General features: G+C 50.9%; 1 protein-coding gene across 2 annotated transcripts in view; it reads right to left on the bottom strand.

Moving 5' to 3' along the window:
- Positions 1-24,910, bottom strand: part of RPTOR (regulatory associated protein of MTOR complex 1) — a gene marked incomplete at both ends in the record, with an annotated part of 318,581 nt that overhangs the window by 60,076 nt on the left and 233,595 nt on the right. Inside the window, one exon of one of the 2 annotated variants that reach the window (XM_080714263.1) lies at positions 3,219-3,293. The exons of the other annotated variant lie outside the window; for it this stretch is intronic. Coding sequence (XP_080570389.1) covers positions 3,219-3,293 — 75 coding nt within the window. The remainder of the gene's footprint in view (positions 1-3,218; positions 3,294-24,910) is intronic. 2 annotated transcript variants of the gene reach the window in all.

Below are 24,910 nucleotides of genomic sequence, written 5' to 3'. Positions count from 1 at the left end.
ATCAGTCTATTTTCCACTGCTCCATGGTGCCCGCGCGTGTGTGTATTTGTTCTATACCCCCAGCACTGCTGCAAGCCCAGCACCCTTAAAGCCTGTCCCCCTCACCTCTAACCCCGGTAGGCGACGGTCACTGTCACTTCTTTGTGCAGGCGGGCTGACCGAGGCAGGCCAGCCCCAGTGCCAGGGCTCGCACTGTGTGGCTTCCTGGGCCCACCTTCCCGCGGGCTCGCCACCCTCGCTGGGCCAGGCCTGACGCTGCTCTGCGGCCAGCAAGTGGTGAGCTGTCGGCTCGCCTCCTGCGCGGCGCACATCTGGGCAGAGCGACAGAGGGATGCTAGGCTGCAGAGCTGCGGCGGGCTCTGGCAGACGACCCGAGCGTGGGCTGTGTTCAGGACCTGAGGCCTCTGAACATGCTGCCTTCCTAAAGTGTCTCTGTGGTTTCACTTTTATTTAACCCTCTGGGATTCACTGGGCCTTTCTTGTTTTGTCTTGCTTTTGGTACTAGGGATTGAACCCAGGGGCATTTTGTCTGAGCTACTTTCCTAGCCCTTTTTATTTTTTGTTTTGAAACAGGGTCTTGTGAATTTGATGAGAGTCCCACTACTTGCTGAATCTGTCCTTGAACCTGTGATGCTCCTGTCTCAGCCTCCCAAGTATTGGGATTACAGGCCTATAACACTGTGCCTGGCTTAATGTATTGTTTTCTTATGCAGGCACAAGACTATCTCAGGAAAAACAATATGACTGTTTTTGGTTTGACATAATTAAGTCAAATTATTTTTATTCAGTTACTTTATTTATTATTGCTACTAGTTTTTGTAGTACTTAGGGATGGAACCCAAAGGCACTCTACTAACCTAGATAATCAGCCCTTTTTATTTATTTACTTTTGTGGTACTGGGGATTGAACCTGGGTATTCTACTTCTGAGCTATTCCTCTAGCCCTAATTTTATTCTTTATTTTGAAACAGCAGGGCCTCACTAAGTAGCCGAGGCTGGCTTTGAACCTGCAATCATCCTGACTCAGCCTCTCAAGTACTGAAATTATAAGTGTGCACCACCATGCCTGGCCTCTTAAAATTTTTTTATTTTGAGACCAGGTCTCACACTAAGTTGCAAAGGCTGGCCTTGAACTTGGGGCACTCCTGCATCCGTCTCCTGAAGTAGCTGGGTGAGCACCACCCACTTGGCCATCTTCAATCTCAATCTCAATCTCAATCTCTCGTCCTAGGGACTGAACCCAGAGCATTCGACCACTGATCTACATCCCCAGCCCTATTTCTTTTTTGTTTGGAAACAGGGTCTCAGTAGGTTTCTGAGCACCATCCTCCTGTCTCAGCCTCCCAAGTACTGGGATTACAGGCGTGCGCCACTGCGCCAGGCTTCAGCCCTGTATGCCCTTCCTGGGCGGCTCGCTGGCCTGTGGGCTCCTGCAAGCCTGTGCTCACGGTGCCGCTCTGCTTGCCGATCCTGAGTGCACTCCTTCCCGCTGAGGCACCAGCAGGTGTGCCGCGGGAAGGCTTCACATCTGCACTTTCAGGTCTCAGGGCCCTGGGGATGGGCATGGCTTTCACAGTAATTCCTGCCGTGGCACTCACACACCTGGGGAGTATGAACGTGGACCCAGCCCTGCACGGAACGGGCCTGAGATGTCATGTGCTTCCTGTCCAGCTGTGGACAAAGGGGCCGTTTCTCAGACGCAGGGGCAGCTCTTCTAACGAGTGACAGGGAACGCCTAGCGGGCGCCCGGCACAGCCTGCTTGGGGGGTCCTGTGCAGGCTGTCCGGGGTCCCTGAGGTGTTGCCGCCCAGCGCCCCCAGGCTGTCTGTGGCTCTCCCTGTCGCGGGCACTGGAGGATTTCCTTCTCCACATTCAGCTGTGTCCTCAGCACCTCGTGGGTCGCAGGCAAAGGAGCCTGTTTACAGAGCACAGCGCCATCCTGCAGAGCGCCATCAAGCACTCCTCTCGCTCCTTTGATTTGTGTTCTTACTGTACCCCAAAGAACGGGAAGTGAGTGTTTCCAAAACTCACATAAGGTCTAGTAAGCGCCTGTGATGATGTCCAAGTCTCCCACGTAAGGGAGCTTGTAAGTACTGTTTACCTTCCGTGTAACAGCCCTGTTTACACTGCTTCTACTTGGTTTACCTTCCGTGTAACAGCCCTGTTTACACTGCTTCTACTTGGTTTCTTTTTCCATCACTTAGTTTAGAAAAACAGCGAGAGAATAAAATCACACACAAAAGTTCTTTTATAATCAAAACCACCTAAGCCAGGCGTGGAGGCGCACGCCTGCGATCCAGGCCTTGGGCGCTGAGACACTCGTCAACCTGGTGAGATGCTGCTTGAAATAAGATGAAACAGGCTTGGGTGCAGCCCAGAGGTGGGACGCCCCTGCATCAGCTTCCAGAACCACAGAACAAATGAAAACTCAGAAAACCAGCCACCTAAGATGGCAAACGAGCTCCATACTGAATCAAATATTCTGACAAGATTGAATTATATTAAATAATTACTTAGGGCATTTACTTTGTCCTCATTACTATGATAAGAGATAGAGATAGACAATAAGAAATTATAAGACATTATAAAAATTTAGCATATACACTATTCATGGATACCTGATTTTTGAACAATTGAATACAAAATATTAAAATATAAACTTTCAAGCAATCTATTTTTTGTGTAGTATTGAGGGTTGAACCCAGGGGCGTTCTATCTATGAACTACACCTCCAGCCCTTTTGTAATTTTTTTTTGTTTTGAAACAGCGTCTTGCTGGCTTGCTGAGTCTCGCTAAGTTGCCAAGGCTGGTTTTGAACCTACAATCCTGTCTTAGCCTCCTAAGTCCTGAGGTGAAACGCGTGTGCCACCACACTTGGCTGCAATTCCTTCCCTTCCCCCCTCCCCCTCCCTCCCTGCTGTGAGGTGCTTAGGCATTCTGTCATGTTCCAGGACCTTCAGAGGAGTTACATTCTAGAGACATAAGCTCATTCATCTGTCCAGCTCAGTTCAGAGGCTCAGGAGAGGAGATGCCACCTTAGACAGATGCAAACCAGATAGGGGTGGAGGCCACCGTAGCTGTGCCCGTGAAGCGCCGCCCTGGTGCGCGAGCCGAGCCCAGCAGCACCCCTGCTCCGCTAAGGGCGCTGCGGAAGCCTGCTGTGCAAGCAAAGGTGACACCGATTTGGGCCGCCCACGGAGATGACGTGCAGTCCTTACTGGCATGTATGGGTCTGCCAAGACGGAAAGGAAGTACTTGTGGCCGTTGTCCTTCACGAGGTCAGCTTGGCAGGACTAGAGGAGAGAGGAGACAGAGAGGGAGGCGGTGAGGTGGGCACCCTGGCGCTTCTGAGCGACGTGCGGGATCCCACCTGGGCCACTGCCCCTCTGGAGCCCTGTGTTCACGGGAAGACAGCTTAGGCCGCTGCATAGACACACTTCCTGGCCGGGAGCCTCTGCGGAACACCTTCGGGCTAGCTGGCTGCTGGCCAGCTCAACCTTTGCCAGCCCTCCTGTCCCTGGCCCAGCTTCACACAGGACACATCCAACACTCCACTCCATCCCTGCTCCCACGGTCCTGGTCCCCACTGAAGCTCTTTAGGGGATCTTGCTTATACTTGTAAAATGCCAGAGGACAGCCATCTATGGGGGTACAATACTTACAAATCATATGTCCATTTTTTGGGGGGCAGATTTGGGGATGGAACCCAGGGGCATTTGACTTCCAAGCTATACTCCCTGCCCTATTTTTTATTCTTTATTTTGAAACAGGGTCTCACTAAGGTGTAGAGGGCCTCACTAAGTAGCTGAGGCTGTCCACGAACCGTGATCCTCCGGTCTCAGACTCCCGAATGCTGGGATTACAAGTGTGTGCTACCACGCCTGGCTCAGATTCTGATTTTTGATACTGAGGATTGAACTGAGGGGCAGTAGACTTCTGAGCTACATCCTAGCCTTTTTATTTTTGAAGCAGGGTCTTGCTAAGTTTCTAAGGCTGGCCTCATCTTTCTGTCGCAGCCCTCAACATTAGGATTGCAGGCGCGTGCCCTGCCTGGCTCCTGCCTCATATTTACCCCTGGGCAGGAGGCTTAAGTGCTGGAGAGCTGCCCGTGTGACGCTCTCCATTTCAAAGTCATGTGTCCCTGTGGACACACCCCGTGTGGTGGCCGTGTGCCGCATGTTTAGGGGCCCGTGACATGCGCGCTGGCTCGGTCCTGGTGACAGACCTGATGGTGCCCCACTCTCAGTTGCTGGGGAGAGAAGCCGGCAGACAGTCACTGCACAGTGACACGTGCCAGGCCGCCCCGAGGAGTCACGGAGAGCTGGGGGGCACAGCTTCAGGAGCTGAGCCAAGGGTGGGAGGGAGGCAGGGGTGGAGAGGGATGCAGGCCCCGTCCTGGAAGGTGGGATGCGAGGAGCAGGTCGCACCAGGTCAAGAAGTACTGAAGAGCCGGCAGGAGCCAGGCAGCAGGACGACACAGAGGGGCCCCAGGTCCAAGGTCATCGGCCAGGTGGAATGAGCTGGCCTAGATGGGAGGACCATGCGAGGACCGTGTGCTCTGGGGACAGAAGGATGGGGTCGACTGCAGGGACACGAGGAGATGCTGCAGATGGAGGCAGAGGAGCTACTTCCTGCACTGCTCTTAGAGGGGCAGAGACGCCAGCTGATATCACTGGGCAGCTCTGCCTCTCGGTGACTGTGAGGCGCACACGCAGAATGGTTCAGGAAGAAGACGACGCAGACCTGAAGTCATACCATGTGGGTCTGCGGAGAACAGGAGCAGGAGGGAGACGGGTGCTCGAGAGGAGGGCGGCCTCCTGTGGCCCGACGCCCTGCTGCCTGGTGGGGCTGCGGAGCCCACACCGCAGCTCTGAGGCTGGCCGCTCTGCGGGTGCCCACCCTCTGCTCGGGCTGGCTGGCTGGGTGGACATTTTTGCAAGTGCTGGTTCTTTGTGGGAATGAATTGATCCTGCCTGGGATGTTCGGGGGTTGAGGATAATGTCTTGAATGGACCACCAGAGTTGGGGAAGGGAGTGTGCTTAAAATGAAACCGGGTTCAAATACAGGTTCTCTCTTGTGCCAGCCTCACTCTAGCTAAGTTTTAGAAACTTGCTCGAGTACGGATTGACTAAAAATCAAGAGCCAGCCGGGGGTAGTGGCGCACCTTTGTGATGTCAGCATTCAGGAGGCGGAGACTGGAGGACCGCGGCTCAGGAACAGCCTCAGCTACTTGGTTCGCAGACAGCCTCAGCTACTCAGCGAGGCCCTTTGCAACTCAGTGAGACCCTGTTTCAAAAATTAAAAAGACTAGCCGGGCGTGGTGGCGCACGCTTGTAATCGCCGCACTTGGGAGGCGGAGACAGGAGGATCGCGCAGGTTCGAAGCCAGCTATGCTGGCTTAAGAGACCCTGTTTCCAAACAAAAAATATATAAAATAGGTCTGGGAGTGTATCCCGGAGGTAGAAGGGCTTCCAGGAACTCAGTACCACACACACACACACACACACACACACACACACACACACAAACAAAACAAAAAAAACTAAAAAGACTAAAAAAGTAGGACCGGGGGTGTAGCTTAAAGGTATAAGTCCCCTGGGTTCCATCCCCAGTACCGCAAAAAGAGGCATGAGGACAAGGTGGCGGCTTATGAGTGAAGGGGCCCTGAGCTTGGAGAGAAGGGGCCATGGGGCGCAGCTGTGATGGCGGTGGGGCTTCTAGGATGGACATCAGGAGAACCCACGAGCGACCGACCATGAGGACAACACCCCCAGCGAGAGTGCGGCTCCCATCTCCCAGCAAGCCCTGCGCTAAGGACGAGGCTGCCGCCTGCAACCAGGTCCCGGCGCTCGCTCCAGCACCGGGGCTCCTCGGGGCAGCGCGACGCGTGGGTGGGAGCCGCCGACTGCTGCAGCCCCGGAGCCTGCCCTCCCGTTCCTCAGCGCGCTCTGGTAATTAGGAGTTCCTTCCTCGCGTCAATACACTGCTAAGGCTGGGTTCCGGCCTCACTCTGTTGCGCTGGGAATGAGGCAGGATGGAGAGATGCGTGCTCAGGTCACAGGCTTCTAACCTGTGCCGGGCAGCCAATTACGCCTGCCGTGTTCAGGAAACACACCGAGTGGTGCCTCCTCGAGCGGAGGCTGCTGACAGGCTAAATCGACCCGCCCTCCCCGGAAGCAGGGGGCTGGGACAGTGGGGTGCCCTCCACCGTGGCGGGAGCCCCTTCTCAGAGCAGAGGAGCTTCCCATGTTTGCAAACCAGAGGTTTAACAGTCAAATCAAAACCCACACATTTGCAGGTAGCTCTTTAATCATGTCTCATGAAGAGTAATAAGGTGTCATTAATTCCTCTTCCACTAATTCTGAGTCTGAAGCTCCTAAGTCAGTGGATCGGAGATGGTAACTTTGATGTGAATAGTAAGTTCAAGCCGGAGCCTGGATTATGAGGTGTATAGGAAAAGATCCCTGTCTTGATAGGGTTATTACGCCATGGCAGAGCCAGAGGCAACGGCCCCTGTGGGTACGCCTACCCTCACCTTCCGTGCTCAGCAGGGTCAGGGACACCTCCGTTTACAACACACTCAGCGGCCTCCCTGTCTGCAGCCGCGTCTCCCTCCCGGTCCACACCTGCGGGTGCAGAGGCGTTCTGCCCACTAGGGGCAGTGTGCAATCTCCGGCTGCCTGTTCTGTCTCCCCAGTCAAGAGCGCGCTTAGGCTAAGGCCTTGATATGTTGAAAGAAAGCAAGCCGGCAAACCACAAGCCCAGGAAAGTGGCAGGTAGGCAACATATTGTGCACAAGTGCAGGCTGGGTGGAGACCGGACTTGGGCCTGACAAAGGCAGGGTCACTGCCAAGGACGCACGCTGTGCTTCCCAAGGGCTCCTGTCTGCTTACTGCTCGCCCCAGACCAAGCCCAGAGATGACAGTAAGGCCAGCGTAAAAAGAAGGGGAGGACAGACGAAAGCAAGAAAGTGAAATGGTTTCCTTGGTGGCCACCCCACCCCGCCATGTGGAAGTCACTCTGCCCACCTGTGAGTTTCCCTGTCTCAGGATCTCAGGGAATTAGAACAGGGACGAGGAGGGTGAGGATGACAGGCAAACCCAGAGACAGCGCGAGCACAGGCTTGCACTGTGGCCAGGCGGTGCAGCAAGGGAGAACAGGACTCAGGCTTCTGTAGGCGCCGGCAGGTTCCCCAAAAATGTTCTGGCAAAAGGTGTCATGGAGCGAGACCCTGCCTTATACCAGAAGGTGGAGTTTATCCTGTGGGAAAGCAGACACAGGAACTGCAGTCACACTAACAGGCCACTGTCCCTGACCAGGGGCGAATGGCAGCATGAGATGACCCCGGGCACCTGGGCCTGGGAACACACTGCCATGGCCCTCCCCTGCATGCAGGGCCCAAGAATGCATTGCTGTGGCCTCCACCCCATGCAAGGCCCGAGAATACACTGCCGTGGCCCTCCCCTGCACGCAAAGCCCAAGAATACACTGCCGTGGCCCTCCCCTGCACGCAAAGCCCGAGAATACACTGCCGTGGCCCTCCCCTGCACGCAGGGCCCGAGAATACACTGCGTGGCCTCCCCTGCACGCAGGGCAGCACCGGGATCAGGCCAGGCCCAGACCCCGGAGGAGTGTGCTCCCTGTCATGACAAGGGATGCGCAGTGCTAGAAAGGTCGGGAAGTTTCCAGCAAGAGAAAACTGCTGCAGAGTGAGCCGGTGGGCGGGGAGTCGGGAGTGGAGGGAGGACGGCGTGGGGCTTCTGTTCCCAAGGCTTCACAGGCAGTCTGGAAAATAATACCCAAGCAGGCCTTCGTCTGCTGGCCACCAGAGCTCGTGGGTCCACACGATGTCTGCAGAGCAGCTCTGAGCAGGAGGAAGCGGCGCTGTACCTGCTTCAGGCCCCGAGCTGACGGCCACACGGACCAAAGCTTCCACCTGCCCAAAGTGGCTGACTACTTAAAACATTTGAAAAGCCCTTTAGATGTTCTCCCATGAGATGTGTCTGTGTCTATGGCAAACTTCAAAATGAAGAGAAAGAATGGAGTAAATGCTGTTACTGACAGGTAAAAGTTGCCGTCTTCTTGCCAACATTGCTTTTAACTTCTCAACCGGCCTTTTGTACACATTGTGAAATCTGTGGTACTTACAAGGTTCAAAGATTAAAATGCTATAAGGCAGATTTGATGGCACATGCCTGTGAACCTAGGACTTAGGAGACTGAGATAGGAGGATCACAGGTTTGAAGCCAGCCATAGCAATTTAGCAAAGCAAAGGCCTCAAAAACTTAGCAAGATCCTCTTTCAAAAAAAAAAAAAAAAAATTAGGGCTGGGGTAGAGCCAGAGGCAGAGTGCCCCTGGGCTTAATCCCCAATATATATCTATATATCCAAGTGTTATCAGCCAGGTGTGGTAGGTAGCACAAGCCTGAAATCCTAGTACTTGAAAGCTGAGACATGAGGCTTGAAGGTTCAAAGTCAGCCTCAGTAACCTAGCAAGATCCTGTTTTTGTTTTGCTCTAAATAGGGCTAGGGATGTAGCTTGAAGGTAGAAAGCCTCTTGGTTCAATTCCCAGGAACTCCCCCAAATCAAAACAGACAGGCACAGAGGAAGGCACCCTTCCTCTCCACCCCCTCCAGAGCTCTATGCGATCAGCACCAGCACCTTGTTCATTCTTCTATTGTGTGTCTTTATGGAAACGTGAGTATGGATAAATACGCCCAGCAACCCTTTCCTTAAATAAAAAGACCTGCTCCTCGAGGGTTCCGTGCCTTGCTTCTTTCTTCTCGATCTTTAATCGATACCTAATAATCATGCATGTATGTGGGGTGCACCTTGACCCCTAGAGACGCACAGGCCTGGCTTCTCGGTGCCCCGAGTGCATCTCCTGCAGAGCACGCCATACTGGCGCACGTGGCATCGCTCCCCCGAAAGGCTTCTGACTCACGTGCAGCGGGATTATTACTCTTCAAGGACATCTGGATTTGAGTCTTATGACTCCAATCACGCACACACTAAAATGGAACATGCCCAGTTTTCTTCCAGAGCCTCCATGGTCTCACCCTTCGTATCTGCCATCAGCCTCCGTGTTAGTGACTTTCCAGGACTGTGAGGAGACATGGGAGACACTTGGCATGTGAGGAGGCTACCTTTTGGTTCCAGTCCCTACTGCTTTTGTCCCAGGCGAGGAAGCCACCATAGCGCAGGCGGATCACCTCGGGCAGCCAGGAGCAGAGGGCAGGGTGTGTTCCACTGACCCCTCCAGGCCCACAAGGACCCAAGGCCTCCTCTTCAAGGCTCCACGGCCTCCCAGGAGCAGCAAGCTGAGACAAAGCCTTCAATACACGGGCCTTGGGGGGCATTTTAGATGCAATCGATGGCTGCCTCCGAGTCACCCTCAGACCACAGGTTAGAGTGTGCTGTCACTGCTGCTGACGAGCCGCTGTCTATCACATGTCAGGTCTCCTGTCCACTTGGTCTGTTTCTGTGACTTTCTATTGTCCAGTGTCTCCTTGGGACCAGCCCTGACCTGTTCTGTATCCTTCAGGCCTCACAGATAACCTTGGTATGTGGTAGGACAAGTTCTCCACCAGTATTCTTCCTACTCAGAATTCTGCTTCTTCTTACTCATTTCTTCATGTGAAATTTAAAACATGTTCTAGAAAATATCCTGCTGATAACTGTTATCATATATTGCTGGGCGTGGTGGCGCACGCTTGTCATCCCCACGCTTGGGAGGTGGAGACAAGAGGATCACGCAGGTTTGAAGCCAGCCGTGCTGGCTTAAGAGACCCTGTTTCCAAATAAAAATATAAAAATAGGTCTGGGAGCGTAGCCCGGAGGTAGAAGGGCTTCCAGGAACCTCAGTACCACCAAAAATAAAAAAATAAAAATAAATAAATCAAAGGATAAGTTTTATTTGCTCAAGTTGAATTTTGTCTCATGTGAGTTTTAAGGTTTTCTTAAAGCTTCAGGATAAGGCTATTCCTAGATTTATGATTGTACTACAATTGGGGTGATCCTTTCCATTTTATCTTCTAATCTATTGTTATTTTTATGCCTTTTAAGTCTTCTACCATACAAAGTTCTCTGACTAGTATTTAATTGACCCCACTGGTTTTTCTAGGCATATACTCCTATCACTTGCAACAGTAATAGTTTTACTTATGTTGGGGAAGTAGCTAGTGATGTCTATCTTACTGTTTTTCTTCTTTTATGAGAAGGCTGACTCTAGCGTTCTTAATATCAAACCATCCTTGCATTCCTGGGAGAAATTCGATTCAGTTGTGGTGTATTATTTGTTCAACGTTTTATTACTGATTTGTATTTCCAAATATTTATGAGTATGATGCAACCTAGTTTGTGATACTGAGGACTGAACCCAGGGGCATTCTACCTCCAAGCTACACCTCCCCATTATTTTTATTCTTTATTTTGAAACAGAGTCTCGCTAGTTGCAGAGGGCCTCACTTAGTAGCTGAGGCTGTCTGCAAACCCAGATCATCCTATCTCAGCCTCCCAAATGCTGGGATTACAAGCATGTGCCACCATGCTGGCTTTTAGTTTGCTTTTTTGATATAAATACTTTTAGTTCTTTTAAAATTTTGGTAAGATATATACAACATAAAGCTTACCATGTTAACCATTTTCAAACAAGTAGTTGAGTGCTGTTAAGTTTACTTGCATTGCTGTACATTATAGGTTACTTTTTATCAGTGTTGTACCTGTTCCACATAATAATTTATATATTTTCCCAATTTTTAAATGCTCTAGAAGAGTTTATTTATTTATTTATTTATTTTTTGGTGGTACTGGGGTTCCTGGAAGCCCTTCTACCTCCGGGCTAGGGCTACACTCCCAGACCTATTTTATACTTTTTATTTGGAAACAGGGTCTCTTAAGCCAGCACAGCTGGCTTCGAACCTATGCAATCCTCCTGTCTCCGCCTCCCAAGTGCGGGGTTTACAAGCGTGTGCCACCACGCTCAGCACTAGAAGGGTTTAAATAACACTAGAATTAGCTGTGCATGATAGTGCATGCGTGTAATCTCAGTATTTACGGGGCTGAGACAGGAGGATCGCAGGTTCGAGTACAGTCTTAGCTACTTAGTGAGGCCCTCTGCAACTTAGTGAGACCCTGTTTAAAATAAAGAATAAAGGCCGGGCGTGGTGGCGCACGCTTGTAATCCCCGCGCTTGGGAGGCAGAAACAGGAGGATCGCGCAGGTTCGAAGCCAGCCGCGCGCTGGCTTAAGAGACCCTGTTTCCAAATAAAAATGTAAAAATAGGTCTGGGAGTGTAGCCCGGAGGTAGAAGGGCTTCCAGAAACCCCAGTACCACAAAAAAAAAAAAAAAAAAAAAAAGAATAAAAACCAGGGTTGGGGTGTAGCTTGGAGGGAGACTGCCCTTGGGTTCAATCCCCAGTATCGCTAAAAAGATAAAAAAAGCAAACTAAAGGCCGGGCATGGTGGCACACACTTGTAAACCCCATGCTTGGGGGTGGAGACAGGAGGATCGTGCAGGTTCGAAGCCAGCCTCGCTGGCTTAAGAGACCCTATTTCCAAATAAAAGTATAAAATAGGTCTGGGAGTGTAGCCTGGAGGTAGGAGGGTTTCCAGGAATCTCAGTACCAAGAACAACAACAACAACAACAAAAACAAGAACAGACAAGCAGCACACTAGGTTGCAGTCATACTCATAAATACCTGGAAATACAGGGTTTCTATTTCTACTGAATTTGATAACCTGTATTTTCTTAGAAATTTAGGTTTCTTATACTCAGGTCTTTAATGTGTTTATATGTGAATGCGGAGTAATGTTAAAATTTAGAATACTTTCTTTCCACAGTTATTACTCGTCATTCCTGGCCTTCCCTGCTCCCTGTGTGGGAACCCTGGCTGGCTGGTCCAGGCTCCGGGCCGGACTCCTCGGGGACTTGCCTACCGCTGTGCTAGAACTCCCTGGGTTTCTTGGATTCACCGCAACTGCCGGAGTTCCTTCTGTGACACAGACCTCACACTGTCCCCGAGGGTCTCAGGAGCCATGCTACACAGGGTCCGCCCATCAGCGCAGTTATTGAAGTTCCGGTGGCACAGAAAGCAATCAGTGCGTCTTTGCGGACATCTGAGGAAAGTCCCCTGCCACTGCCCCCTGCCGGCCAGAGCCCTCAGGTGCCAACTGCTCTCACCGTGCTCCTCCAGCACTCCTCTGCTCTCACCGTGCTCCTCCAGCACTCCTCTGCTCTCACCGTGCTCCTCCAGCACTCCTCTGCTCTCTCCGTGCTCCTCCAGCACTCCTCTCTGCTCTCTGTGCTCCTCTAACACTCCTCTGCTCTCACCGTGCCCCTCCAGCACTCCTCTGCTCTCTCTGTGCTCCTCCAGCACTCCTTTCTCCGTGCTCCTCCAGCACTCCTCTCTGTTCCTCGGCCTCTGGTACTGCAGGCCCCACCTGCTGGCCACCCGCTGGCCTTCTGCCTCCCTGGGACACTTGCTGCGGCCCCGCGGAGCTGGCCTTTGTACTTGCACCTCTTGGTAGTGTGTCTCCCCTGACCAGGGGTGAGAGGAGGACGGCAGCCCACCCACCCACAGGTGCTCACAAGTGATCTGTGGGTCTCTGTGGAGCCCCGGGCCACTGCCACGCCCTCGCCCTGGAACTCCACCGAATACACGCACTCACTGTGCAGAGGGGCCTGGCAGCCCTCATCCTGTTAACACACACACACACACACACACACACACACACACACACACACACACACTACAGCAAAGAGGAGTCGTCAGCCTCGCCCGAGGGCTCTGTGTGCTGCGGGCCAGGCGCAGGCACAGGCACTGGCCACGCCACGTGTTGGGGTCCCAAGAAAACACTAGGCGGGGAGAAAGCTGACTCTGAACTCTGATGCCCGTGTGTGTGTGTGTGTGTGTGTGTGTGTGTGTGTGTGTGTGTGTGAGAGAGAGAGAGAGAGAGAGAGAGAGAGAGAGAGAGAGAGAGAGAGAGACAGAGAGAGAGAGAGAGAGAGAGAGAATGCACACAAGAAGGTAGGGAGCAGTGGACGCAGGAAGAGAGGCTGCGGACATCGAGCAAACCCGGTGCGGAGCCCGCACTGCAGAGGTGAGAGAACCCTGCAGACGAAGGAGGGCCCAGCCGTGGGGCAGTGCAAACGAAAGCCTATTCTCTTGTCTGCCTCTGGCGCGCCTCTGTCCTAGGATCAAAGCAGCTTGCCTATGGCCAAGCCCCGTCCTAGCCCCGAATTCAGGTTTACTTTATAAATACCAACTCAGAGTGTTTTTCCAAATTCATTGACATTGTGCCCTTGGTGTTCCCTGGTGGTACTATAAATAAAACTTTATTAACTGTAACGTGGAAGGTCTGCCTGAATTGCATATTAATTGTGCCTATGAAAAAAACTCAATTAACTGCAACCCGGCTTATAGGAGTCCTTAATTAACTGCCTCCCCTCCCTTAATCTTGTTAATTAGCAGAGAGACAAATGATAACAACAGGCTTGAGGAATTTATTAAACCCCCCACACCACCTCCCGGCACGGAGCAGGACACAGCGCAGAGCTGGCCACCTGGGCAGTGCTCTCATCAACGAAGCAGGCACTCCCGACCCCTCCGCCATCACGGAGCCGTCAGGCAGTGACAGAAGGATCCTGCCATGTCCGTGCTCCCCGCCGTCCCATCTTCTCTGCACTTCCGAAAGCAGCAGAGACCATGACGCTTTGCACAGAAATATTCCTCAGGGAAAAAACAAACCTAAGGTTTTGTGTTTCCATAACAAAACCATGCGCTCTCTCCAGAAAATGGAGGGAGAAAAGAGCTCTGTCATCAGCCTCTGGCCCACATTCAAGTCTTGCCCGGCCGTGTAGTGCTCTCCCCCACAGCCTCTGCGTCTAGCCCGGGTCGTCAGGGACTGCATCCAGCCGGCCCTGGTCGTGCTCCAGGACAATCCTTCACGTATTTCACCCGCAGACTCTTGTGGTTGGTTCTCCTGAACTGAACGTTTGGCAGGGACAGCACAAGCTTGGCACTGTGAGTTTACTTTTCACCAGTTTCACCGAGGAAAAGCGGTAGAGAAGTGGGATGTACTTAACGTTCAGGACTTGGTGCCTGGACGCGTGCACCCATGACACCGGCCTTGATGAGCAGATCCCTCCCCACCCGACTACTGCTAAGGGCGCATCTTTAAGAAGTTTACATGGATGGAACCGTACAGAGCACGTCTGTGTTGCTGGCTTCTCAAGCTGGGCGTGTGGGGGGGGGGCGCACGCTTGTCATCCCAGCATTCGGGAGGCTGAGAGAGGAGGACTGTGGTTCGCGGCCAGCCTCGGCTATTTAGTGAGGCCCTTTGCAACTCAGTGGGACCCTGTTTCAAAATAAAAATAAAAATAGGGCTGGGGCATAGCTCAGAGGTACAATGCCCCTGGGTTCTATCCCGAGTATTGGAAAAAAAAAAAAAAAAGAAAAGAAAAAAGAAAGACTGGGTTACTGGCTTCTTTTAACTGGTGTGATTATGTTGAGACCCTTCAGACTTTTTTATTATTATTGCTGATTAGTGTCCCGTTGTATGGAAGTTAAATCACGGTGCACTCAGTTATTCCCTTGTTAGTGTACACGTGAGCGAGTCCCTCCGTGAGGTTGCTGTAACTAAAGCTGCCACAAACACTCTTTACACAGCCTTTGTGTGGCCCTGAGTTTCTGTTTCTCTTGGGCGAGGGTCCTGGCTGCGCCGTGGGTACGTGTGTCTGTTGATGTTTACGAGAGGCTGTGACAGTCTTCCAAAGAGGCTGTGCCGCCCCAGCCACGTGCAGGGGCCCGGCTCCACCTCCTGGCTGCCGACCGCCTTTCTTGGGTGCTCTGCAGGTGCGCGATGGGGCGACCAATGCTGATTTCTCTAGTGCCTAAAGATGCTCTGCACGTTGCCCTGTGCATTGCCATTCATGCTTCTTGTATGTATGTATGTATGTATGTATGTATGTATGTATCTATCTATCTATCTATCTATCTATCTATCTATGGCACTGGGGATTGAACCCAGAGGCATTATACCTCTGAGCTAAATCGCTAGCCTGATTTTATTTCCTTTTTTTTTTTTTTTGTGGTACTGGGGTTCCTGGAAGTCCTTCTACCTCCGGGCTACACTCCCAGACCTATTTTTAAATTTTTTTAAATTTGGAAACAGGGTCTCCTAAGCCAGCACGCGCGGCTGGCTTCGAACCTGCGCGATCCTCCTGTCTCTGCCTCCCAAGTGCGGGGATTACAAGCGTGCGCCACCACGCCCGGCTTATTTCCTATTTGGAAACAGGGTCTCACTAAGTTGTTGAGGCTGGCTTCGAACCGAAATCCTCCTGTCTCAGCCTCCAAGTACTGGGATCACAAGCGTGTGCCACCGCGCCCAGCTTCCATTAGTGCTGCTTTGGTGGTGTGCCTGATCAACCTTTTTGCCCGGGTTTCTTGGTTTGCTTTTTTTGCGGTACCCATGAACATTCTACCTTTGAGCTACATTCCCAAGCCATTTTTATATTTGTTTTGGAACAGTGCCTTGCTAGACTGCTCGGTCTCATTGGTTGCTGAGGCTGTCCTCAAACTTGCCATCCTCTTTTCTAAACCTCCCAAATACTGAGATCACAGACGTGCACCACCAAGCCCAGCTTCTTATAGTTCTACTTATTGTTTTGGTACTGGAGATTGAACCCAGCCCTTTTTATTTTAAAACAGGGTTTCTCGGCGACTTCCGGGAAGATGGCGACCGAGAAGAGCGGGGTTTAAGAGCCCCGCTAACAACAAATATCCATTACCACAAAATCAGCGCCTTTCAAAGCCAAAAAACAACATCACCAGAGAAACAAAAAAAAAAATCACCAGGCTCCAGAGAGAAAGCGGACTGAGAACAGAGCCACAGAGGATATCCTCACGCCCGAGGACGCGGCAGACGCGGCAGCAGCGCCATACTGCCGGCGAATTCACGGGACGGCCACAGCAAGCCGAGGGGAGCCGCTGCGGAACAGCCAGGCGGGATTTCTCGGCGCAGAGGACATCTAAATCTCCCAGTGTCTGAGCTCAGCACACGCTGCAGGGATTCAGAGTGAAAATCAAAACCAAGAAAAAAAAAAAAAAAAAAAAAAAACGCCAGCCCAACAGCCGAGGGCGTAGCAGCAGCGCCATATTGCCACCAGCGGCAGCAGCACGGAACTCACTACAGCTACATCTGCGCACTCAAGAACAGTGAGTCAAATTGCGGGCCACAGCGGAGAAATCCCAGTACTGTACTCACTGGGACTTGACCCAGTGGGAGAGGGGCGGTGGCAGTGATATCACACCCAGCAAAACTTTTTATCAAATTAGATGGAGAAATAAGAAGCTTCCATGACAAACAGAAACTGAAGGAATTTATGTCTTCAAAACCAGCGCTAGAGAAAATACTCAAAGAGATTAACTACAAAGAAGAAATAGGTAACTCACACCAGAACCAGAGAAACAAGATTTTCCATCCAACAGACAACTAAGATTGGTTATCTGTGGAGATTCATTATTTATGTTAGTCTTTTACCTATCTCTAAATTGTATTGTTTCCTTTTACTGTTGCTAATTTTTAGGATTTCTAGTTGGAATACTAATATACCTTCAGATATAGCATTTGGAAATATTTTATCCCATTCTATCAGTAACTTTTAACTCTGTTTACATTGTCTTTGGATATACAATTTTTTTTTATTTTTTAGGGAGTTTGTATACTCTTCTGTTGCCTGTGCCATTGAAATCATAACCAAGAAATCACTGCCAATTTCAATGTTGTGAGGTTTTATGACCCAGATTTTCTCCTAAAAGTTTATAGTCTTAAGATTTATATTTAGGTCTTTTATCTATTTTGAGTTAATACTTGTATATGGGATTAGGTAAGGGTCCAACTTTATTCTTTTCCATGTAATTATTATGTTTCAACAATATTTAGTTAAAATATTATTTCTACCACCAAATGTTCGTGGAAACCTTGTCAAAAATAACTTGACAATATAGGGAAGAATTTAGCTCTAGGCTTTTATTTAACTCCAATGGTTTATATATCTGCCTTTAGAACAGTACTACACTGTTTCAATTATTGTAGCTTTATATGGTTTGAAATCAGAAAATATATATCTTCTAGCTTTGTTCTTTTTCAAGATCGATGTGGGTATCTAGAGTCCATATTCCATATTAGGATAGAGTTTTTTTCTGAAAAATAAATATATAAATATATGATAGTTTCACCTAAAAAAAATAGAAAAAATAGATTCTCTGGTAAGAAAGAAAGTAAAAAGAAATATTGAAATGTTATCTTTAAGTCATCAAAAGCTTGGTATCAGACAAATGAAACTGTTATGTGAGATTATCATCTTTAATTTTGGATAAATTGCTATAATACTAGATGTCAACCACTAAGCCAAGCATGGGAGGGAGGGATGGGGAGAGAATGGGGTGGGGATCGGGTGGGGGCTGACTGGGCGATGTGTTCATGTATGTCTACAAAAGTTTGTATCCCACTATGATGTATGAATACAGTGCACCAATAAAAATTAAAAAAAAAAACAGGGTTTCTCTAGGCTAATGAGAATCTCACTACTTACTGAAGCTGACCTCGAATCTGGGATCCTCTTGTCTCAGCCTCCCAAGTACTGGGGTTATAGACATGCACCACCACACCTGGCTTTTTCTAGAGATTTTATTTAGTTTTTTGGTACAGAGGATTGACAATAGGGATATTATATCTCCAAACTATACCTTCAGCCCTTCTTATTTTGAAATAAGGCCTCTCTACGTTAATAAGAGTATCAGTACTTGCTGAGGCTGCCCCTGAACCTGGGATTCTTCTGTCTCAGCCTCCTAAGAGCTGAGATTACAAGTGGGTGCTACTATGCCTGGATTCTAGAGGTTTTCTAGTTTTAACTTTTACATTTAGTCTTTGGTTGAGTCTGAGCTGATGTTTTTATAAGGTTCAAGGTATGGACTGTATTTTGCATATGGATGTCCCAGAACCACAGGTTGAAAAGACTATCGCTTCTCCACTCAATCGACTCTTCTTTGAACCTTGGTTGAAAACCCAGCCGTCCGTGGGTGGTGTATGAAACTTTATTTGAGACAGGTGTCACTGTGTGGCGAAGGCTGGTCTTGCGTGGCTCCCGGGCTCAGGCAGGCCTCCACGCAGCGTCCCGAGCAGCTGGGACGAGCGGCATGTGGCTCCGTGCACTGAGCCCATCTGCTGACTTTCTTTGGTCCTATTATCTGTCTATTTTGATGCAATTTCAGGCCTTGAGTACGGGAGCTTATCCTATGTCATAAAAGCAGACACTTTAATCCTCCAATTCTCTTCTTTCTCAGAGTTGGTTTGGCCATTCTGGGTCCTTGGTATTTGCATATGGATTTTTGAATCAGGGCTTGTGTTAAGGGAATCATTTACTTAGGTCTTCATTTATGGAGGTCTTCCTTGTTCCTCTTAACAATGGCTTGTGGGTTTTAGCATATAGATCTTGGGTATAGTTTACTAAACTTTTTTTTTGTGGCAGTGGTGCTGGAGATTGAACCCAAGGGTGTTCTACCTCTGAGCTACCCCCAGCCCTCTTTTATATTTTATTTTGAAACAGGGCCTTGCTAAGTTGCTGAGGCTGGCCTGGAGCCTGTGATCTTCCTGTGTCGGCCTCCCAAGCACTGGTATTACAGGCTCACAGTACAGGCTCTGTCCCTGCTCAGGTGACTAGACTGTCACAGCTATGATGGCAAGCTCTCAGCGGAGCTGCCCCCCAGGTCTGCTTCCACCCTTACGTATGCTCCAGACACGTGGGTTCCAGAGGCCGGAGTGCGTCCGCCTTCTGTGTTTCCCTATCAGTCTGGACAGTGGCGTATTGATAGTATTGATCTGTTTAAACAACCGACTTGTTGAATTGATCTTCTATACCGTTTCCTGCTCCGTCCACACTGATCTCCACAGTGGTCTCTGTGGTTTCCTCTCTCCTGTTGCTTTGGGTGGGCTCCGCTGCTCTCAGCTACTGTCCACGGTGGGAGCTGAGACCGCGAGTGGGCTCTCACTCTCCAACCCGTGCGCCCCGCACTCCCTCCGCTGTGCCCAGACCGCGCCACATCCAGCTATACTTTTATCCCATGAAAAGTGTTACTTCCATTAAGACTGCTAGATCTTAACAAGAAGGTACACACGATGTGTCTAGACATTTACCGCTGTATATATATTGTTACCTACTATATAAATGCAAGGTGTTAAAAATGAGTTAATACGTAGTTATATTTCTAAATTAATGTTATAAATTTACAGCCAGGCATGATGGCGCATACTTGTAATCCCAGTTCTGGGGAGGCTGAGACAGGAGGATCACAGGATCAAGCCAGCCTTGGCAATGTCGGGAGGCTCTCAGAAACCTGATGTGACCTTGTTTCCAAATGAAGAAATAAAACTGGGCGAGGGGTGTAGCTTGAATGTAGAGTGATGCCCCTAGATTCAATCCCCAGTACCAAAAATAAATAAATAAATAAAAATCACAAATTCACATATTTTAGTAATTTAAGGTTCCTCCACTTCTGTCCGTTCCTGAGATTGGGTTACTGAAGCCTCTAACTGTAATTGCAGGTGATCCGATTTTACCCTGGAGTTTTACTAGGTTCTGCTTTACTGCTATGGACCTCTGCACCGGGCGAATAAGCACTATGCTCTTTGGGGGACCCTTTTGGCATGTGGAGGACCCCCGCAGCCGTCCCGCGAGCCTGCTGCCCTCCGAACCTGGGTACTGTGGCATTTCTCCTTCCAGCCCTTACTTTTGACCCACTGTGTCAAATGTACTGAGTGCACTTCAGGTAACTTATAGTTTTTCCTTGCTGTTAATCCCATCGGAAAGCCTCTCCTTTCAAATGTGGTATTTAGACTATTTGCAGGCGACTCTGGACGCGGCTAAGTTCACTCGCAGCATCCCCCCGTCTTTTATCCCAGTTCTTGTGTCTGGTCCTTGTTAACTTTTTCCCTGGTCCTCTCTCCTTTCGTATTTGCTGTACACATTTCACGTTATCTCCTCTGCTGACTAGCGCTAATTCTTGTTCAGTGGTGGTAGAGCTGAAGAGGTCCACACTACGTCTTTTTCTCTTTTCTTTTTCCTATGGTCCTGGGGATGGAATGCAGAGCTTGGTGCATGCCAGGCAGGTGCTGTACCAGAGTTCCACCCTGGCCCAAACTGGGCCTCTGCCTCTGCAGCTTCCCTCCAGTGATAGCAGCCACTTCAAACAAACGACAAAAACCTAAACACGGGATCCCTTCACCCCTCTCCTCCCGACCTACTGGCTGCCACCGCCATGTGTTCTGCCGCCAGTTATAAACCCCAGTGTACATGGCTAACATTGTGCTTCAAACAACTGTCTTCTAAACAAAATAAAATTTATAGTTGGGCGTGGTGGTGCGCACGTATGATCTCAGTGCTCGGCAGTCAAGACAGGAGGTTCGCGGTTTGTGGACAGCCTCAGCTACGTAGTGAGGCCCTCTGCAACTTGGTGAGACCCTGCTTCAAAATAAAGAATAAGCCGGGCGTGGTGGGCACGCTTGTAATCCCCGCGCTTGGGAGGCGGAGACAGGAGGATTGCGCAGGTTTGAAGCCAACCGCGCTGGCTTAAGAGATCCTGTTTCCAAATAAAAAATATAAAATAGGTCTGGGGGTGTAGCCTGGCGGTAGAAGGGTTTCCAGGAACCCCAGTACCACCAAATAAATAAACAAATAAATAAATTTATGCCTTTATCCTTCATATAGACCAGTTTACAGAAGGTCACTGTTAACGCTGGAATGAGGATTCTTAAGAACAAAGCCCTTCCAGACGTCTCCAGCATTCTGTACATACGGGATCATGCTCTGTGTGTGCTTTTGCTTCTGCAGCTTGCACGTTCTCTTAATGCTCTTGAACTGCGTGTGTGTGTGTGCGTGTGTGCGCGTGTGGTGCTGGGGATGGAACCCAGGGGCATTTTACCTTTTTGAGCTGAAACCCCAGCCCTAATTTATGTATTTATTTATTTATTTATTTTGGCGGTACTGGGGATGGAACCCTTCTACCTCTGGGCTACTCTCCCAGACCTATTTTATATTTTATTTGGAAACAGGGTCTCTTAAGCCAGCGGCTGGCTTCGAACCTGCGCGATCCCCCTGTCTCTGCCTCCCAAGCGCGGGGATCACAAGCGTGCCCCCCACGCCCGGCAGCCCTAATTTATTTTGAAACCAGTCTCATTGCTGAGTCTTGCTACTTTGCTGAGGCTGTCCTTGAACCTGAGTTCCTTCTGTCCCAGTCCCCCAAGTACTGGATCACATGCCACATCCGGCTTGGATTATCTTTTAAAGAGATTTAAATAGCAAGGGGAAATCACGCATGTATGCTCAGAGCGCCCCTCCCGCGCTGCTTCCTTTTGCGGCCCTTGCTTCTCCCCATACCCCTGCCCGGCCTCAGGGAGTCTCCAGGCTTCCTGCAGGGGGAGGTCTGCTGGAGTGACCCGATCAGCGAATGCGCGTCTTTACAAGTCTTGTCTCACCACCATCTTTGCAAGACCGACCTTCCTGCCTTCCTTCCTTTCTTTTTTTGTGGTACTGGGGATGGAACCCAGGGCATTCTATCTCTGAGCTACATCCCCAGCCCTATTTTTCATTCTTTATTTTGAAACAGAGTCTCACTAAATTGCAAAGGGCCTCACTAAGTAGCTGCGACTCTCCGGTCTCAGCCTCCCAAGTACTGAGATTACAAGCGTGCACCACCACACAGGGCTCCAACAACGGCTTGAATGTCCCTGTCTGCCTTTTCTAGCACCTGCGGCAGCGTGGGACGGCACTGACAGACCGGTTTTCTTCTCAGTGTGGTGGTCTGATGGTGGTGTAGGCAAGTGAAGTGGTGCAGGCACTGCCGCTGCAAAGGACGCGCTGGGACCTGGATTTCGTGGACATCAGGGATCTTTTTGGCAGAAATGGCACTGTGTATCGGGTCAGTGTCCTCCCAGCAGATGACGGCCCTGGTCAAAGGGCACATGGTTCTTCTCAACTGTTCTTTCCCTGACTCTCACCCCCCCCCCCACCTTCTTGCGGTGCTGGGGATAGAACCCAGGGACATTCTGCCTCTGAGCTACATCCCCAGCCCTATTTTTTATTTTTTATTTTTTTGGTGGTACTGGGGTTCCTGGAAGCCCTTCTACCTCCGGGCTACACTCCCAGACCTACTTTTACATTTTTATTTGGAAACAGGGTCTCCTAAGCCAGCGTGCGTGGCTGGCTTCGAACCTGCGCGATCCTCCTGTCTCTGCCTCCCAAGCGCGGGGATTACAAGCGTGCGCCACCATGCCCGGCCTATTTTTTATTCTTTATTGTGAAACAGGGTCTCACTGAGTTGCAGAGGGCCTCACTAAGTAGCTGAGGTTGCCTGTGAACTGTGATCCTCCTTTCTCAGCCTCGTGAATGCTGGGATTGATTACAAGCGTGCACCACCACACCTAGCTCCTCTCTTTCTTTGAGACTGTGTGTGTTTGTGTGTGATGGTAGGGATTGAACACAGGGGCATTCTTCCTTCCAGCTACCCCCTCCACACCCAGTCGTTTTTATTTTATTATTTGGAAACATGGTCTCACCGAGTTGCCGAGGCTGGCTTCCAATCTGTGCTCCTCTGTCTAGCCTCCCCAGTGCTGGGATTACAGGTGTGTGCCACCATGCCCGGCTTCAAGCCTGCCTGTTGAGGGCCCAGGTGACTCCTGCCTGCTGCCCGGGTCCTCCAGGAGCCTTGCGATGGATGGTACTCAGCAGTGCTAACAGACACACGGGAGAGAAGACGAATCCCAAAGTGCCCTTCAGCTGGGCTTTCAGAAAGGACCGCCACTGCAGACACACAGCGTGCCAGGGTGCTGAGGGCTGGGGCCTGGCCACCTCGTGGTCCTCGCATGAGCAGCCCACTGTGAAGCTCGCCCTCACAAGAGGGCACACTGGAGTCACTGCAGGACTGAGCTCCAGGCAGGCCAGCCTATGGCGCTGCCAGCTGTGCCAGCTGAGAGGGGCGGAGCAATTGAGAGCCACAGGGAACTCGGAGTCTGGGAATTATGGCTAGGGCAATTGTGAAGGGGAAGGATGAGGGCAGGGCAGGCTCAGTTCCAACCAGAAACCTTTCAGTGTCCCTAAGTGGGACAACTGCTGTAAATAAACAGGTGTGGCAAAGTCGTTAAGAAATTAATTCTCAAGATGGCTCTGGCGCCCGCAGGCATGCACAGAACCCTGCAGCAAGGGCATCAAAGGGCCGTGGAGCACTCCGCACATAGCGCGGCACGCGGGCCACCTCTGCGTCGGGCACACCCCAGCGTGAGTCCGCTCCCCCCAGTAGGGCGACGCTCGGGGCACTGTGGCGGGCACGCTCACGGCTTGGCTCTGCCACAGCGGGCCAAGGGATGCACCATCTCCTGCTGTGAATTCAGAGAGAAGACACCATGCCACACACTTTCAGATACAGCCACACCTGAGACTGCTTGCACCTCGGCCTGCGGCCTTGCCGCGATGACGGGGGAGAGGAGAGCCCTCCAGACTGATTCCTGCTCACGATACCTGCTCTTCATGAATCCCAAGAGAGCGAAACAGAAACGACCACAAAGCATAGCTCCCTGAGCCACAAAACCAAGCCCAGTTAGGCAAGAACTAGTTTTAACACGCTGGAGACAAGCAGGATGAGATCTTATGTAATCCATGAGAGACGCGTACGGTACGGGTCAAAAACAGCTCCCCAAAAAGAGTGTCGCGGTAGCCGGGCGTGGTGGGCACGCTTGTCATCCCCGCGCTTGGGAGGCAGAGACAGGAGGATCGCGCAGGTTCGAAGCCAGCCGCGCGCGCTGGCTTAGGAGACCCTGTTTCCAAATAAAAATGTAAAAATAGGTCTGGGAGTGTAGCCCGGAGGTAGAAGGGCTTCCAGGAACCCCAGTGCCCCCCCCCAAAAAAAATAGTGTTGCGGTTCTAATGTCTGCAACTCTGCTGCTGAGGGATGACCCAAGTGTTGCTGCCAAGGCCAGCGATGGCTAGGGAGTGAGGAGGGCCCAGGAGGCAAGGGGTGCTGGGCTCTGATTCAGCTGAAGGACTCCAGAGCCGGGGCTACAGCTAATCTTTTTTTTTTTTTTTTTTTGGCGGGTCTGGGGATGGAACCCAGGGGCATTCTACCTCTGAGCTATACACCCTGCCCTATTTTTTTATTCTGTATTTTGAAACAGGGTCTCACTAAGTTGCAGAGGGCCTCACTACGTAGCTGAGGCTGTCCGCAAACCGCAATCCTCCAGTTTCAGCCTCCCAAATGCTGGGATTACAAGCGTGCGCCACCACGCCCAGCTTACAACTAATCTTTGACACAGGCCTTGTTCACCAGGTTAGTTTTATTTGTTTAGGTTTGTGGTACTGGGATTGAACTCGGGCATTCTACCTCTTAGCAAGACCATGCTGAAAACCTGAGTAATTTGCTCCGGCTGGCATCACAGGGTGCGCCACCATGCACGGCTTATTAGAGCTTATAAGAGATAGGAAGGCAAGCATTTTGTTGAAGTATTTGCAGCTCTATTTATTATATCATGCTCTAGGTCACTGCAGAGCAGAAAGCAACAGAAGCGGTGGCTGGTCAGAGCCGGTGCACAGCAGGGGCAGCGGGGCTCAGGGCGGAGGCAGAGGGCCGCTCCCACAAAAGCAGCCCATGGAGTCAGGACCTGGCCAGGAAGGCCCAGCCCCGCAGCCATCCAGCAGGACTAGAGCCCTGGTGAGGGCCTTGACTCAGGAAAGCAAGCGGTCCCAGCCCTCCTGAGAGCGCCGCGCGGCGTCACCCTTGCGTGCGCACATTGCGCTCTCCTGCTCATGGCGTGTGCCCGTGTGCCGAGATCAGCCGAAGCCCAGGCGGAAACACGGACCT

Source organism: Muscardinus avellanarius (assembly GCF_963383645.1).
Source record: "Muscardinus avellanarius genome assembly, chromosome: 16".
NCBI lineage: Eukaryota > Metazoa > Chordata > Mammalia > Rodentia > Gliridae > Muscardinus > Muscardinus avellanarius.
Note: the sequence above shows the minus strand (reverse complement) of the source record. Positions and strands in the feature narration are given on the sequence as shown.